At 37.2% G+C, this 18,913-nt stretch overlaps 1 protein-coding gene across 20 annotated transcripts in view; it reads right to left on the bottom strand.

Moving 5' to 3' along the window:
- Positions 1 to 18,913, bottom strand: part of LOC101166243 (collagen alpha-1(XIII) chain) — a 141,625-nt gene that overhangs the window by 59,224 nt on the left and 63,488 nt on the right. For 17 of the 20 annotated variants that reach the window (XM_023962974.1, XM_023962965.1, XM_023962975.1 and 14 more), the window contains exons 3-5: positions 14,604 to 14,611; positions 5,254 to 5,280; positions 1,972 to 2,007 (exon numbers count right to left, since the gene is read on the bottom strand). In XM_023962974.1, the coding sequence (XP_023818742.1) occupies positions 1,972 to 2,007; positions 5,254 to 5,280; positions 14,604 to 14,611 (71 nt within the window). The remainder of the gene's footprint in view (positions 1 to 1,971; positions 2,008 to 5,253; positions 5,281 to 14,603; positions 14,612 to 18,913) is intronic. The other 3 variants (XM_023962971.1, XM_023962977.1, XM_023962970.1) reach the window with 2 other exon arrangements.

Below are 18,913 nucleotides of genomic sequence, written 5' to 3' on the forward strand. Positions count from 1 at the left end.
TAATGGTTATTGATTGTTTAAAATAACATCTAAAGTTCCTTTGAGACAGTGAGTATCTCTGAACTCACCGTTAAGTTTGTAAGTCACATCCGCTGTTGCTTTGGACCTATTTTTTTGTCTACATGTTTGATCTTTTATTTGAAAACATAAAAACTGTTTGGTCTTAATCAGAAAATGACCAAACTCCCCATTGGAATTCGCCTTTAGGACAATTGATCTGTAAATATTGGAAAATCTTCCCTAAGTAATGTACATGTTTTATGGTATATTAAAATGTGCTGCCATTGGTGTAACTTAAGCATCTTAACAAGTACAAAAATAAGTCAGGGAACTAAAGGCATCTCTTAAAGACAAAATCTCATATGGAGGAGTTGAAGAATCTCTTTCTCAGCAGTCTGCTGTGGTCAAAACCTTAAGTTCTGTCAGGGATACTGAAAAGTTAAGATGAAAAAAATCTATTCATAAATTGTTTCATTGAAATTTCAACCCTTATTTGAGTAGTAATAGATATTGGAGTCTGCACACACACCAATTGTATAGTGCCCTGTAAATAGGAGCTACAATTATACGTAGGGATTTTGTGAATACCTAGTTAACTGGAGTCATGTCAGATTATTTTGTTAACATTCCTGAATGGCTAATAATAAAATGTATTTCAATATTAACTAATTATATACGTTGTAGCATGAAAAAAAAAACACTGAATCTATTCCATCTAACTTTGATGTTCCTCAAATGTTACATTCTCAGGAACACAATTCACACTTCAAATTCGATGCGGGTTGCTTGTCAAGAAGTGCGTTCATGCACTTGATCCTCCGGACGCATGTGGGAGGAGGAACCGTCAAACGTTTTTAGCCTCATTGCTACATGGAAGCATTGACTGTTTATCTTTTTTTACAATGATGATGAAAGATCACGTTTATTTATTTTAAAGAACTCTACAAAAATATCCGTAATCACGTCTCCATGTCTGGATCCATGACATCATTCAGAGATTCTTCCAGTACGGTGAACTTCACCATCTACTGCAGAAGCTGAATCTGAATGATGGCACTTTCAGCGGTACTTCTGTCTCTCTGTGACCCAGTTTCATGACTTGCTGTCCCGCATTAGTCCGAGGAGTTGAAAATAAAATTAGAGGACCTTTTTATCATTGTCTCTATACAAATAAGAAAAATATCATAAAGTTCAGGAGGGGACGATCAGATTCTCCTCCAAGTTGGTGTTGGACTCCACCCATTGATTACACACCCCAAAGATGACTTCCTGATTGGTTGAGGCGAGTTGACAAATTCTTTGCCAAAGTTCAGATATTTGAACTCTGGACGCGAAACGCAGTGCTTCAAGCTCAAAATGCATTGCAGGACCTCAGATTGTGTCTGTTAATTAACTTAACACTGAAATTGAAGCCCCTTGCCAATCGCGTTCAGGGTGAACAAAGCTTAAGAGAGGTGGAGAACTTTACTGTAAAGAATAGAACCAAACCCTGGAAAAACAGACGTTTTAGACAACTGGAAGTGATACTTTCAGATAACAATCAAATACTGCACATATGTTTGGATGTTTTTGTTACAGATATTATAAAAATATTTACAAACTGACAACTCCAGACACGCTTTTACTGTGTTAAGCATAGTAGCATTGTTAGTTTTCTTAATCGACAATACTATATTAGCTCCTAATAAGACTACATTTAAAAATATGAGCTTAATCAAACTGCATCTCTCTGTAATGAATATCAGGTCGTTTAATTGGCATTAACGGGAAAACTAAACATTTTGCCTTCAAAACAATTCCAAATTGTGAAAAATATTTGCTGAATGTAAGGCCCCATGTTCTCTGTCTGCAAATACTAGGAAAATGGACCAGATGTATTTGCCAAAATAAAAGCTCTATTTAGAATAGCTTAGGTCCTGAATATTGTTTTGTTTCTGCTAACATCTGAGTGCAGCAGCCACGTGGACTCACCATTCTTCCAGGAATTCCCATGCTTCCTTTGTCCCCCTATTGACCAATGCAGATTCAAAAGTGAGAGGGCTCAACGAACTGGCATGAACTCTTGAAGGGACACTGTGACACTTAGAGTTACACATGTTTTGCCATCAAAAAGACACGGCACTAACATGTTTTAGCTATTTATTCATTTTAAACAAACTCCACTGCATATCAACATTAGAATATCTGCTAGGACAGTTTGTCATAGTGTCCCTTTAAGGATCAAAATTATACTTGGGTTAGTTAGAACATGCCGTGCCTGAGTCATCATTGCACCATGACAGAAAACTTCAGTTGATGCAATCATCCTTTAACCCAGAGCTTAAACAGACTTATGACATGCTAAAGCAAACCAGCCAAAGTCTGTTTTTGTGTTAGTTTTTAGAACTGTTGTCTTTCATTAACTGTATAGCAAAGCTGTGTGTTGTACTTAACCCAAACCTCACAACTTAATACCAAACAGGGTATCTATGTCAGGCTTTGTGGAAAGAAAGGAGGAAAAGGAACTCTTTTCTCCTCCATTCACTTAAATGAAGTCTCAGTAACAGGATGTTGTTAATGATTTCCTCCACATACAGCGCAACAATAAAGCAGAAATCAACACCTATCAGACTTTCCCAATAAACAGCATGAAGGCTTGTGACGGAAATATGCTTCAAATCACTGTGGCTTTTAAAATTACCTCAAGTTAGCATCTACATGAAAGCAATAAAAATCATATCTGGAAATAAATTCAGCCGTGAAGGGGTTAAGAAAGAGAGAGCTGAATGATTGACAGAGCAACAGATTCTCTAGAGAAGATTTTCCCATTTGTATTTTTTTATTTCAATAAATATACTGTTCATTTTGTTTTTTTAAAAATACTGTTATCATTAACATTTTGTTTTTTAAAACATTTTCTTCAATTGAATTATTTTCTTTTCTGTAAAGTTTTATGAGTTTTTTGTTTTGTTTTTTGAAACAATGTGTGTGAGAGCAGCTTGCAAACTATATTCGAATTTATCTGGTCAAATAACCAATCAGTGGACATAAATAGGATCTTCATTTATTTTTTTGAGTGATTGATCTTCCTGTGAAGCTATGTTCCCACTGGCCTCAGCAACGGACATTCAAGCAACCACTTTTAATGAAAAGTTTATGTAAAGTTTTCAATAAGATTTGCACCACTTTGATATTTCACACCAAACCTCTTCCAACTGTAGGTGATGGACATGCAATAGTAAAGAGCAGGAAAAGAAGAAGAAAAAGCCCCTCCCTGCTTGTCCAGTGTGAACACTATGGGCTAAATGCATGTTCAAGAATGCATGTCACATGCGTGCTGTGAACATAGCATAAGAGAACAGACTACAGGTGTTGAAAAAAGCAAGTACAAATACTGGTGTTGCAGTTTAGCAAGTGATGGTTGAGCAAAATACAGGATTGAATAAAAAAAAGTAAGGACAAAATTAATTGATATCTTTTTTTTCTTGCTTTGCTGTCATGCATTTGCCCATATGTTATGGGTTTGCTAACCTGATCAGTTATTTCTGTTTAAAAATGTTGTAGACCGTTTTGAGAATAATATATGTTAAAGATATCCTTCCATGATAAATATCCGCTTGTCATGGGGGTTGCTGGAGCGTATTCCAGCTACTGAAGGATGAATTTGTTTTGCTGACAGGTTGCCACCTAACTCAAGATCACACACAGAGAAACATCCTAAATTACACTCAATCCTGAAGGACATTTCAAAAATAGAAATCCTCTTTGTATTAAGACAGCAGAAAAACAAATTTTGAATATTACATTTATTATAATCATTATCATCATCATCTGGGTCTTATGGAAATGCAAGAAAGACACACTTTGTGCTACTGGATCCTCATATTTACTACTTTAAGAAATTTCTTGATTTTCCTGTTGGAAACAACAGAGTAGAAAAGATGAAATCCTTTTACGATTTAAGATTTTACATTTCACTCAAACTTCCATCCCAGGTCTTCCATGCACCCTGAGTCAAAACAAACATTTGGTTCTTCTCCTTCTTTGTGCAGCATATGCTAGTGTCTCTTTCATTAGTTTGTGGTGTATCCTTTTAAACCTAAAAAGTCAACCAAATGCAGCTGAGCTCTTTCAAGCCCTGTCCAAGGTACTGATCAACCTCAACAGATGGTCCCCAAGGAGACCATGTGGTTCTTCCAAATGTGGCTTTATTTAAATCTGGGTGCTTCTTAAAATGCAAAGCATGATTCTTTGCAGCGACCGCAAAGTACAGGTTTAGCAGAGTACGTTTTATAGTAATCACTTGAACTGAGAAGTTTTTAAAACCTTTTTTTAACTGCTTCAACAGAAATATGGTTGAAGCTGCTGTTCTTCTTTATACTGCGCATCCCAAAGACAAAAAGGACTCGTTCAAAACTATCTTTGTGGTATTTACTGCATACATTATGATTCTTTGATATTTTTTACTGTCTGATGTATTCCAGTACAACTCAATTGATATGAAGGTACTATGCACGTACCAGGTACTAACAATTGTACTGTATGTGTTAAAGATCGTTCCATCCTTCAATTCTAACAAGCTAGCAAGCCACATTTGGTAATATTCCTATTAAATGACATTTCTGCTTGTCTTCTCTTCTCTCAGCTCTTGAAAACAATCTATCCAAAAAGGAAAAAAAATGTTTTTGCTTATTTTCCACCAAGTACCATCAACCATGGTACATCCACAAGTACACTGGTTGATGGTACTTGTGGAAAAAGCAGTAACTTAATAAATGTGTCTTTAGAGGACAGATGTGGATGTCTAGTGTTCTGCCACTTGATGAATCTTATACTTATGTCCTCCTAACCTTCTATCAGACAGTAAAGTCATGACTTAGCTTTCATTACTAGCTGACAATTTCAGAAATTCTACCACCTGTTCTCAAAACACTTACAAAAAAGCAAAACAGTTTCTTTGATTGCTGACATTGTTTTAGCGTAACAAGTTAAATAGTTGTACAGTGAGGCAGATAGGTTGTTTCTTTTCAATGACCAAATGTGTCATTTAGCCTGTGTACTTTGCATTCTTCTTAACAAGTTGCACAGCCACGGTTTAATTAGTTCAGCAGTTTGCAAGCAACAGACATTCTGCTTTAAAAGGAAATAAAAAATGTGTTTAAGAAAGCTGTGGTTGTCATCTCACCAAAACAGACTCAAGTGATGAGTAGAGAACAGTGCATGTTTCATGCATGCTTAAAGGAACACACAATTACAAGTTAGAATGTCAATTACCGGAAAGCCTGCTCGTCCAGGAGGGCCCTGAAAAAGGGGTGCAAGAAGATTGGTACAAAGAGAAAAAAGCAAATTTTATAACATCAAGACCAGACTGACCTAGGTCTAATTAAACCTTAGAATGAGAACTAGAAGAAAAACGGTCATTTCTTGGCGTTATTGTGTTGTTGGTTTATTTGTCTTTCTGTTTTAATTTTTCTGGTGTAGAATGATGCCATTTCAAAAGAAGACCTTGAGCGCTGGAATTGGCCAAACGGATGCTTTAAGTAATTGTGATTCAGCCCTCTTCACTAATTCAATTCTGAGTATCCTGCTAGTACAGACATAACAATTTGGTGCCATTCTGACTTCTACCTAAAACAAATAACAAGAAACTGTCTCACAATGCCTGGAATCAACCAGGACTTCATTATGAAAAGTCAAGTGTGTTCTCTTCTGCAGAATGAAAAGAACTTGAAGAAGTGGATCTTAAATAAAAGATGCTGAGCTAATTGGGTGGAAGTAATACAGGAACTCTCAACATTGTAACAGAAGAAGCTGAGGCTTGAAATTTTAACAAGCGCTATGTGCTAACCGCTTCTTCTTGTATGCTGAAGCCTTTACAGTCTTTTTCTACAACAGTTGGTTAAATAAAAACATGAAGTTGGTCACCTAAACAATAGTAACAAAATCTGACTTATGTAATTATCAATTAAAACAAAAAAGTTACCTATACATATGTAAACTTTATTCAAACATTCCTTTTGACAAATATAAGCTTGTAGTGAAATCTGACAGACATGGGCATGAAGGCCCAGAAGCACTGGCTCTTTTCTATGAGGGCCAACCACGATAGCAGCATCACCACTTTAGAATGTTCCAGATAACACTATTATCTATTTTGTCAGAATATACCATGTTGTTCCTGCAAGTCTGCGTGAATGGATAGCACTTTGAAATTTGGGTTTGGAAATTGTTTATTTCAAGCAAACAAAATTGCTAAAACTAAACTAAATAAACAACAGAAATATACATCTGTACACAGATACTGTATTTCAAACCTAGGATAATTAGTTGTGCCATAGATCATAAAATACATACACTTATAAATAATTCAAATGTTACACTTAATCATAAATAGTATAAATATATATGTATTTTATATATCTATGCATACATATATATCTATATATGTATGCATAGATATATGGATATATGCATACAGAACATAACACATAAGACTGTAAAATATTCAGTTTGTCAAAAGAGTTTTATTAATTGCTTGAAAGGGAAGTCCCACAGGATCTTTGTCCCTTTCATTCTCTACCACTTTCATCAGAGGTGTTTCCCATTTTGACCTTGGGGTTTCCAATTCAAATTCTCCACATATGTTCCTGTATCCCTTGTGCTATCCTAGGCACTTTAACATTGGGAGTTGGGTCATCTAGACCCACTAGACAGTGCTCTGAACCTTTTTTCTTCAACGATTTGTGATCTTCACTGGTGTCCATGGATTACATGAAATCTTTCCACCTTTATCCACCTTTGTCATGGTAGGGAGAACACGTCAAAGTAAGGGTGTGGTCATAGGATAGCACAAGGGTTAAATTATTCCAGCCACTTGATTGTGGCGCTCCATGTATGCCTCTCCCTGCCAGCCTCTTCCACCCTGCAGATATGTGCTGGATTGTTTCAGGCGCCTCTTTGCACAGCCTACACCTTGGGTCTTGTCTGGTGTGGTAGATCTACACCTTGGGTCTTGTCTGGTGTGGTAGATCTACACCTTGGGTCTTGTCTGGTGTGGTAGATCTACACCTTGGGTCTTGTCTGGTGTGGTAGATCTACACCTTGGGTCTTGTCTGGTGTGGTAGATATGAGCCTCTATGGCTCTGGTGCTCAGGATGAGTGCTTCAGTGCTGTCCTGTAGGCCAGCCCTTTCTAGCCATTGGTAGGACTTCTTGATATCAGCCACTTCAGTTATGGTCCGTTGGTACATCCCATGCAGGGGTTGGTCCTTCCATGAGGATCTGTCCTCCAGCACTGTATCCTCTGCTCTCCATTGCCTGAGACATTCACTGAGCACACTGTCAGTTGGGGCCTTGAGCTTGATGTACTCATGCATCTTGGATGTTTCATATATTTATTTTTATCTTTTACAATTTCTCACCCAGGTGTTTGAATATTTTGCTGATTCAATCAGATAAATACAGTGATCCCTCGCTATAACGCGGTTTACTTTTCACGGTTTCGCTACTTCACGGATTTGCATCGTGCATTGTGTTCTGCATTTTGATTGGCTAAAAAGTCACTCCGCTTCTTCCTGTGCGTCAATAGTGTTGCAGTCTAATATGTACATTACGTACGTGCAAATCATCTTGCAATTTGGAGTTTCTCTAAAACCCATAGAAAAAAGAGCGACAACAACTGCCTATCACTATGTTCTTCTCCCGAACAAACACAGCTGCACCGAGGGCTTCAAAAGAAGAAAACACTGCAGAGCGGAGTCAGGATGCAGCAGCTCAGTCTGAAGAGCAGTGAAATACACCTTAGTCACTATTTGTCCAATTGTACTTTGTTTTTTTCATAATTGTTTTTTAAATTTTCTCCCGTTTAATCCAATACTCGGGTGGCGGTGGGCGGGGCTAATCTCCGCGATTTGAAGCCTTCATATTGATGATTCAAATTATTATTTGACAGTACAGTACAGAAGTTATTTGTTGAAAAAAACGTTTCTAAAGTACTTTTATTTGTGAAACAAATGCTTGAGCCTGTAAAATGGTTTGTTCTTTCTTTTCAATGTATAAAGAGTATTTAATAGGATTATTATTGTAAAAAAAAAAAATAGAGGTTTCTACTTCACGGATTTTGCCTATCACGGGTTCTTTTTGGAATGTAACCCCCGCGAAAAACAAGGGATTACTGTATATCCTTTGATGAGTTTCCTTTGCTTTATTAGAGCTGGTTTGTGTTTTTATTTCAAAAACCTGATGATGATGATCACTGATTTATCATCTCCTTTCTACTGTCAAATGTGTGGCAGTTCTCAACATTGTTTAGATCCAGGGAAATTCCTTTAGACCTGAGAAAACCTCAACCTGTTGCTCCACAGAGTCTTGCCCCGCCGGGGTCAAAAGTATTGTGTGCATTAGCTCCATTAGTGTTAGCTGCGTTAGCCTTTCACGTTGTTAATCTTGGAGTGTATTTCCAAGTCGTCCACTTGTTGCTCGAGTATATCGATACTGTTTTTTCTCGTCGTTCATTCTGGGCTCAAAGTCTCCTTATCTTTTCTGCTAGCTTCAGAAGCGGAGCTAGTTTGGTTTTCATGAATGTAATGCACTTACTCATGTTTTTAAGCGCTTTTCTTTATGTCTTTGTCACTTGTGGCCTTGTGTTTCTTTGGGGCCATGGTCAGCTCTCTTCTTTGCAGTAATTCTGCGTTAAATTAAGTTTCAAGACTGCGCTTACTGCAGAATACAACTAGCGTCCATTGGTTGTCAATGACACATAACCGGAACTTTAAAATGCTGCATTTTTTAAACTACTTAATAGGTCGTGATCTTAATTAGTAGATGAAGTACAAATATGCAAATGAAAGTAATGACAGTTTAAGCGTTCAAGTGGATTAATTTTGATTATATTCAAAAGAAATATGTATTCAACAATTTTGTCAGGAAATTGCATGTTTTGAAGAAATACAAACCCAGTTTTACTTATAAAAGGTCACTGTTAAGTTGTCATTTGATGGATCAAAAACGGACACTTTCTGAAATTATTATTTAGATGCTTCTGTTCTGATAAAATGCATAGCGTGGTCTTGGAGACAGATTGGCTGACATTTACAGTTTTGTTGTAATTTTTTGATACTGGTGGTAAAAATTTAAACTACAGAAGTCAATTACACATGCAAACATGAGCTGTTAGGAAAACTAAAAAGCAACTTTAATCCAGCCAGTTGAATGAAATCTAGGCAAACAACATTTCTTTTGTTTGATATTAAAGGGCTGATAAAGCCGTTTTTTAAAAACATCTATCACATTTGACTTGTGTCGTAGCAGTGTTTTAGTTATCAATGGTAATAAATTGAAGAGCTGTTGAGAAGGTGTAACATCACTAGTAGGTCCACTAAAACTGTGCCCCTTCCTTATTTTATTCTATTTCTGACAAAGAAATGGCTCAACGTTTAGTATAAAACCATAAAAGCAAAAAAAAAAAAAAAAAGACCTCTAAAACAAAGAATTCCCAGAATAGGCAGTATAGATTAAAAGACAAACTGAGTAAGGTGAAGGACATCAGAAATTACCTGAAAAAAGTTAAATAGTGTTTACACAAGCCTAAATGGCTAATTTATTTAGGAAATGTTACTTGAATATTAATTGAAAAAAATCTAATATGAATAGTATATGCTATATTTATGGTATACATTGAAAACAGCCCATAACTAGCAGTATAACAATGAAAAACTCTGGTGTATGTTATACATGGTATGCTCTCACAACAATTAGGAAAAAGCCTAACTTAGTTATGTCATCTAGAGCTTAGCTATTATGAACCTTAAAAGCTTAATGTTGTAGAAAATCAGACTTTTGCAAAAACACTGTTAGAGAACGAGGCTAAACACAGTCTGGCAAAGCTGAAATGACATAATGGTTAATAACAATGATAGAAAAGGTTCATGCTTATTTATTTCCAGCAAATAATAAAACACTTAAAGCTGCATAATATCAGTTCTTTTAGCTAAGGTATGTTCATTGGAAGTTTTTTGGTCAAACTACTGTAAACATGTACCACCTTTATTATTCTATATTCCAAAGCCATGATGTTGTATCTACTTGTCAAAACATTTCTGTTTCTTCCTTAATTATGTTCTACTTGAATTAATATACTGTCACGGTGAGGTGGCTCGAGAGCCGGTTGGACCCAGATGCAGAGGCAGGAGGCAAGGATCAGGGCTAGTGGGTTTTAATGCACAAAAAGAACAAACAAAAAGCGCTGCAGAGCAGGATGACAAAAACCAAACGAAAACTCACTGTGGCGTGGCGAGGGACAAGGAACGAGGAACAGGGCATGACATGGCATGAACACCAGAACAGGAATACTAATGGACCAACACAGGAGGAAGGCAGAGACAAGACTTATATACAGACAGGGCAGACAAGACACAGGTGAACACGATCAGGGCTGATGGGGACCAAAGGAAGTAAAACTCAAGAAAACAGACAAGACAGGAGACTTTCAAAATAAAACAGGAAACAGAAACAAGACAGAACAAGGACCAAAAACAAGACAAGTTCAAATCATGACATATACTGATCTATTACTACTACTAAAGTACATTTTGGTATGTCAAGCTTCTTTTTATGCAGCCAAATCAGCCTAATTTTCCATTCTGTATGTAAAATAGTCCTATTTTATTTACTATTCCTTCTTTTGCTTCTCTATTACTAAAACTACAATACATCTACTATTTGAACAACTAAATTTGTGTGGAAAACCGGAGTACCCGGAAAAAACCCCACTTGTCATGGCAAGAGCTTATAAACTTAAAACTCTGATATTTTTGCAATTTTCTACATCATTGTTGTTTTGTTTGATTTATAATGTTTATTTTGTACTGAAAATATTTCTGAATTATACTATATTTTCACTAGTCTAATTTAAAGGGTATTTTTTTCATTTTCTAATTTGTTTATTCCCTTTCGGGGTCACAGGGCTGCCGGAGCCTATCCCGGCCACTTGCGGGCGAAGCCTTGGGACATCCTGGTCCCAAGGTCGACAGGTCGCCAGTCTGTCCAAGGGCCGCAATCAAACACCCAATCAAACACCCCTGCACACTCACATTCACACCTAGGGACAATTTAGATTGACCAATTAACCTATGAAGCGTGTTTTTGGATGGTAGATGTACTTTAGCATTAGTAATAGAGAAACTTAAAATTAGAATAGCATAATAAATAAAGTACAACATAATAAGGGGCAATGCAGACATAAAGTCATTACAGCAGCATAATAGTTAGCAATACACTGCACAATGTACTTTAATTTTGCAAACAGAATAGCTAAAGTTTTGAAAAGTAGATACAATAGAGTAAAATAAAGCACTATAGAAATAAAAATAATTGAAAAATTTACGATAAAATAATAATGAAATAGAAAATTGTAAACATCATAGATTTTAACTTGTGAGCTCTTTTAAGTGGCCTGTGGGTTTCTCTCTGGGTACTCCTGCTTCCCACACCAATTCTGTAGTTTTTGGAAAAAAGACAAAAAAGTAACTCAGCCAGATTTATTTTACCATCACTTTGCCGGTCCCAAGCCCGGATAAAGGAGGAGGGTTACTCAGAGTTTTTTCCTTCAGCACTATTCCTCCATGTCATACTACATCCATGTGCCAGTTCCAAATAAACCAAAATCAACTGTCACCTGCCTCAAAGATTATTGCCCTGTAACTCTGATGTGGTACTCGTTCCCAACAAATCAGGGTTTGCATTTACAGAGAACCTTTCAAAACATTTCTAGCAAACGTCAGCTCTTCATTGTTGTCTGGTGAGCTAGTTCCCTTCAAACAGTACACACACTGCAGTCTGTGGACAAACACAGGTTTCTCACATTTAGTCATTAAGTCTGGAATTGTAGATCCTTGTGGCTGGTATAATGACTCACATTTACACCTTCTCTTCTAATTCATGCAGTTACAGAGCAGCACACAAAGGTGCATAGCTGCCAAGTGCTGAGTGTGAACACCCTGCACTAAGATGTTGGCCCCTCAGCCACCGGCTCTCAAGGGATTGTCTGCAAGGGGTGAAGGTCACCCCAGCGGCGGAAGGAACCCTTCATTTAAATTACACAGTAACCCTCCAACATGTGGCTCCCATTTGGCAAAGTGCTGCTGTATAGGAAGGAAAGGAGGGGGTGGTAGGAGAAGAATATATTTGGAAGTTGTACGTGGGATTCATAGTCCCCTGTGTCCTACTCTGTTGGATACAACGTTTTTTAGGCTGTATAGGAGAGAGGTTTCATTAAACTGCTCTCTCTGTTTTGGCTTGTGTCATTTTAGTGCCATGCAAAACTGAACTCCCTGCTATACAGTGTTGGTGTGTTTACATCACAGATATTTCGTTCAGACCAACGCTATTTTCCTGGATATGTTTTTTTTTTTTTTTTTTACAAGTAATGAAAGTCCATGTTAACTCTGATGCAGACTGTACTGATAAACTGGTCTTCCTAAAAGTCAATCTTTACTTGCAATCAAACCCTGCACTGTTTCACTCACAATGCAGACAGACTTCTAGCAAACCAAGTGAATGTGAGTAAATCAAATTGAGACCAAAGTGGTGTGAACATCATGTTGCATCATTATCCTGACTACCAGAAATGCACATTTGTCCTCTGTAGAGGACATTTCTGAACAGGACTAGTTCCCAACCACTACACACTTACTAATAAACTCTGTTTGTTACCTGCAGAGGATATTTGGAACTGTTCTGACACCAAATGTGAAAGGGTGAGGCTCTAGGAATTGTAGTTATTGTGAGATTAAAAATGATTTTGACTGGACTTTTTTTTTTATCTTTACTAAACATGAGAATAGGATTAGTCCTTAGTGCAAACAAAAAAAATAAATTAATGTAGAAAATGTCGAAAAACTTTTGTGTGTTAATATAATTTAGTGTAGAGGCGCTAACCAACATCTAATGTTCTTCAGAGAACTCACAGGAATTGCTGGTTCTTATTCTCTTTACTTTTCGATTTCTTATTATTTCTTAGTTTAGGCAAAACCAGCCCCCAATCTAGCAGTTGTTGTAATTGCATAAAATTTCCAAGAAGATTGGTCTTCTCTCAAAAATATGTGGAACATAAAAGCATGCTAAATGAGACGAAAGTCTGAAATGTTTTTGCATTCTTGTCCATCCTGGTCTTATTGTGTCTAAAGACAGGAACAATCTAGCAGCAGCTTTAGATTCAATGGAACTCACATTTCACCACAAAGTGGGATTTGGTGTCTTGCCCAATTACCTGTGACGTTTACAAACTGAAGCTCTAACAAACTAATTGGCAGATTGCTCATTAACTCACTAATCTAAATCCTTGACATTTTAAACTTGGCTGGGTTCATGTCAGGAGTAGCCAATGGAAAGCTTCCCAGAGCCCCACAACCCAGAACATGGAGAAAACCAAAGAGCAGCAGTACAAACATCCCATTTAAACTGCTTAACACCGTAGAGAGGTGCTGATTTCATCAACTTCATCTCTCACTCAGGACCAGGCCTTCTTGCAGTCAACTGATGTTTTTCTTGACACCTGAGTTTTCTAGAAGATTTTCTACAGCTAATACTTTGCTGAAAAGTGTCCAAAAAAACATATTCTCACAATACAGACACCAATCGAAAGCAAAAAGGCTAATATGTAAATCATGGATGACAAAATTTGAAGACTGCCAATGCATGGGGATTTACAGTCACTGCTACTAAATGTGATTTACCAAGACAGAGGTCCATGAAGTGTACATGTAATCCTAGCATGATTCCAATGTGGTTGCAGTTGTACAAAAATGTCATGTAGAAAAATATCATCTCTTGCTCGCCATATTACATTTTTTGTTTCAATTTCTAAAGCTGATGCAAATAAGAGGATTTTCTGATGAAACAAAAAAAAAAACAGAAACAAAGAAAGGGGTTTACTTTTTCACTTAAGGACATAAGGCAAAGTTCCCCTGAAAATTACAAACAATCTTTACTGTTTTTTAACCTTTTCTTCTTTTAATATTTGGAAAAGCTGATTGCAACAGCAGCAGGGCTGCATATTTTTCATTGTTGAACCCGTCCGATTAGCCAGATGTTTGGAGCAGGTTTCCTTATTCATGTGGCCCTAAGAAATAGAAGTAAGAACATTTTCCTTTTCCCATTTTTAACTGTTTGCTTGCACTGAACTGAAAGTATAATTCACTTTTTGTGTGCAGACACAAATGCATTAATAAATGAGGCAGGATGTGTTTTGTCTAAGTCAATAGTCAACCACACCAACAACCAATTAACCCATTCAATTCCAGCCTAAAGATAGGGAGCCATTTGTTTGAAAAGAAACCCAGAAAGAAATTTCTGAGTTTGAAAAAAGAATAGCCGATCAAAACAATAATGCATATTTATAAAAACTAATCTGCAAAACCTGTCTGCGAATAACCATGAAGTAAGAATTGTTTGAACTGTTACACTAATGCCACACCAAAGGTTACATGTCAAGCCAATGCATCAGAACAGTCTTTGATATGGAAAAATGTAAGTGTGTAAAGACAGGTTGTTAATGTCATTTATTTGAAATAGTGTTTAGCATTACTTTACCACATGCTGATCACAACGGGCAGCAGGTCTACTTACCGGAGGTCCTGCAAGAAAAACAGAGAAAGGGAAACAATTAAATCCAGGGTTTGGCGCACTGGATGTTACACACAGACAGCACAGTGTCTTAAATAATGATAGTCATAGTGGTACTTTGAATATCAAGATAGTCTTTGGTTTACCCAATTTAAAGAGTCTTTGTGTTTTTCATCAGTTCTGATAAACATCTTTTTCATACATGGAAATCACATTTTGTACCATTCCCTTTTAGCCAAAAAAAAACAAAAACAAAGGGAAAGGGAACACATCTCACACAAAACCATGACAGGTCTGTTATGAAAAACATTCCCAATAATCAAAGCACCCAGCACAGTATTCTTTTCACTAGTTAACCATCGTGCCTTTGGGAGGTTACACGTAATCTCCCCTGGGAGAACCACAGAGACCTCTGACACTTGACAACATTTCTCCAGCTGGCAGCACGTCAAATACTCTGCCTTCCAATCAGTCCTGGGAGTGAAGGAAGAAGTGAGGGAGATGGCAGACTAGACTTCATCTGTAACCAGAGCAGGTTGCAATTGGAGAGTTTCTATTTCATATCCACATCAGTCTTTAAATATCCTGTCTGATGAAAATCATTTTTTAGTGTTTTTAACATGTGGTATTTTGGGGATATTGGAGGACATATTTAAAGAAAGTAAAGCTTAAAATTGCAAAGAATACAAGCTCCTCGCTCCACTTCATTCTAATCATCCACTGTCAGATAAACAGATCCATAAACGTCTTTGTTTTCCTCATTAGAGCTGGAATCTGGATCAAAACTGTACAATGGATAGCTTCAATATTGTTCACCTTTTTGGTGCATTGTTAATGTTAGGTTGGGCCTGTGGGGGGTTTAAGCAAGCGGGAGATGACATACACAGAGAGAGAGCTCTGTCATAGGTGATGGGAAGGGTGGCGGGGTTCCTCTGCACCAACAGTCCTGTTCACAACTCAGAGGTGAATTTCTAATGAATTCCTGCTGCTCTGCAGAAACTATGAAAACAACACAGGTTTTTTTTATTTAGTTTAAAATGTCATTTTCATAATTAAAAGAAGACTAGGAACACTTTGAAAACAGATCAAAGAGGATCAGAGTGGGACTTAAAGGAAAACTTTCATCTGACAGACTGCACTTAGTGGACTTACAGGACAAACTAAACACAAGAAAGTCAGAAGTAAGTCCATCAGTACAAAGATGACTTTGTTTATACTGTACTATATCTAGACATTTTCAAGTGGTACTCTGTGTTTAGTGTTGAAAATATGAGTTCTCCTTTAGTGATGTAGTTTATTTACATTAATGCACACATACCCTGTCTTTTATTATTTTTCTCATAAAAAAATTAACAAAAAAATATCCATTTATATGATAATATATTACCTTTGGCACACTAAAGAACTATTTACTCATATTTTCAAGGAAATATGAGTTATTTTCATGAGTTAATTTTTCTACCCGGAAGGTAAGACGACTCGATCTCCTCCGCCTCTCGCTCCTTGTGGGTGCCGCCCCAAGGAAAGCATTTTGCAGATCACCGCTAGCTCCATGGAGAAAGTGTCAGTAAGTTGGATTTATTTATGTGTTTGTTTGTGTTTATTTATTTATGTGTGTGTATGTGTTAGCCTAGGGGCGGTGCTGGCAGTGCAGACTCTTCCTGGAAGGGGCTGTTCTCACCGCTGTACATCACAATCTGAGAACCCGCTTGTTTTCGTAGATTGGGAGGGGCTGTTGCTCAGAGAGCAGGTTTTCAGAAATGTGTTAGTAGATCTAAATACCCCTTTGTGGTTATTTTTTGTGAGGAATGAACTCTATAATACACTTAAAAGCCCCCCAAAATTGTTTTTGCATAGTCTAGGCTCTTTAAGGCATTTAGAAAAATTAGCAGTCTGGTAAATGATCTGGTTTAATGCAGTGTGACACATGACACAAAACACGTGTAACTGTCTAAAATGGTAAATACATCAGCTGAAAGCAAAATCCATCCAAACCATCCGAAACTGTGAGCTGTAATCTGCATCAATGATGTGGTACGTTAAGGCACTCAGGACCTCCTCATGACTCACACTCAGACCCATAAAACAGCCCTCTCGCAAAAACTAATCTATTTGCCCCTGACCTTTTTGCAAACACAATGGGAGAACTGGGAGTTATCTGACAAGCTAAATTAATGCTGAAGTCAGACAGGCTGTTCCAACAGTTCCATTCAGATGAGGAAACCAGTAATGACAATCATCATCAGTAAATGTCAAAATTAAAACTAACAAACCCATTAACTTTGCAGAATTGATTGGTTTAGTTTTAGTTTATTTATTTATTTGAATGAGGACAGTGCATATTAAACAATGTTTCAGCAGTTGCTTCAACATAAATATGCCAGAGTTAAGCACAGGAGCTACATTTCATCTTTTGTCCTAAGGCAGGATTAAAGGTTCAGCAATTACTTTTACAACACAATATAATAGCACAATATTAGAGATAAAGATATTTACAAAGGTTATTTACAATAAAACACGAGTCTATCCAAAAAAAACAATAATCTCATGTCTGCAGGACTATGAAGGAGCTGTCATAGGCTGTTTTAAGGCTTTCCTCCACATTTGTAAAAGTTACCGAAATTAACGACATGCATGCTACAATTTCTAATGTTACTCTTAAAATATACTTCAATAATTTTTTCCACATATTTAGTTTTTTAGTGAGATGAAGACAAAAGTCATAGTTTAACTGTTTTCTTCCAGGTGTAGATAGACTGGTCTGAATAGTAGACAGAAGTGTGGCGTTTCATGGCTGCCAATAATTGAATGAGCACAAAGACGACTGAGCGAGTGTATTCAGGAACTGAGTGAGGAACCTTACAACCACGCAGATGCAATGCTAACCGAGCAACCCCGGATTTTACAACTGCACGCCTGATATGCTAACTGAGCAGCGCTCCTGCCCGCTTGCTGGGTTTGGGCGCGGTAATCAGAGAGTGTGTTTGTCACTTGGGGGCGGTAACCTTTCTGGTTGATCTGATTGGCTGAAATTTCCATGCCCAATCCGGCGAAGCGGCGGGGCGGGATTTTCATTTTTTTTTAGGCCTTAATAGAAAAAAAAACGGTGGATGGAACGTGGATTAAAACGTTAACGTATAAAATTATTTTCACGTAGGAAAAACTTACAGCACAAAATACTCGCTGCACTTTTTTACCTTGGTCTTAGGACGTTGGTTAATATTTTAACCCATGTTACATCCGCCTTTTTTATGCTATTAAAACACTCAGTTCCTGAATACACTCGCTCAGTTATCTTTGCGCTCATTCAATTATTGGCCATGAAACGCCATACTTCTATTTACTATTCAGACCAGTCTATCTACACCTGGAAGAAAACAGTTAAACTTCATCTCACTAAAAAGCTAAATATGTGAAAAAAAATATTTAAGTAGTTTTTAAGAGATATTGTATGCATGTCATTTATGTTAGTAACTTTATAAATGTGCAGGAAAGCCGTAAAACAATCTATGACGGCTCTTTCATACATCCTGCATTGTTTACTTCAGCAAAACATACAGGTTCTTTTTCATAAAGCACAAAGTATTTGGTGTGTAAAAATCTCCAGAACCAACTGTTGATGCTGTCAGGGTGACAATATTTCCCCCTACAAGACAAGACCATTATTCTTTCATTTCCTGTTGTTTATGAAGGTGTGGCTTGCTGCTTGCTGACTGCAAGTGATTTTTATCAAAGACCTGCTGTAAACAAACCCCCCCTCCACCAACTGATCCTGGACTCGGGTTGCAACGCACACATTCTCAGTTTTACAAAAACTGTAGGGTTAACCTACCATTCTCTCTTAGAAAAGTGATTGCCTACTAAATCTAGATAGTCACTTCAAACAGAAAAGGCAGCAATCAAGTATTTTGAATGCCTGACAAACACCAATCATTAGGCTTTGAGGACAAAGCATCTCTCATGTCAACTACTGCACAGGATCTCCATTCACAAGAAGAAAAATAAAGTGAGAAACTAAGAGTTAAAACAAAGGAATTTGGCGAAAACACCAAGCCACAAAAAAGCTATTATTTACATGACCATAACATTAGCCATTGCATTAGCCATCACTTAATACTTAACCAATTTGTCTTTATACCAAAATTGTGCAACCCTACCAACCGCCCCATCCAGAGACAAAAATGGACAAATCATCTCACTTCCAGACATTGTGTTCCAGAGGCTAAGCTTAACCCATCTCTGCATGCAAGCATGCAGGAACTGGACATAGAAGCCAGATTCATGTTGCATTCTTGGCCTGCCATCACATTCTG

The sequence above is a fragment of the Oryzias latipes genome, chromosome 15 (assembly GCF_002234675.1).
Source record: "Oryzias latipes chromosome 15, ASM223467v1".
NCBI classification, from domain to species: Eukaryota; Metazoa; Chordata; class Actinopteri; order Beloniformes; family Adrianichthyidae; genus Oryzias; species Oryzias latipes.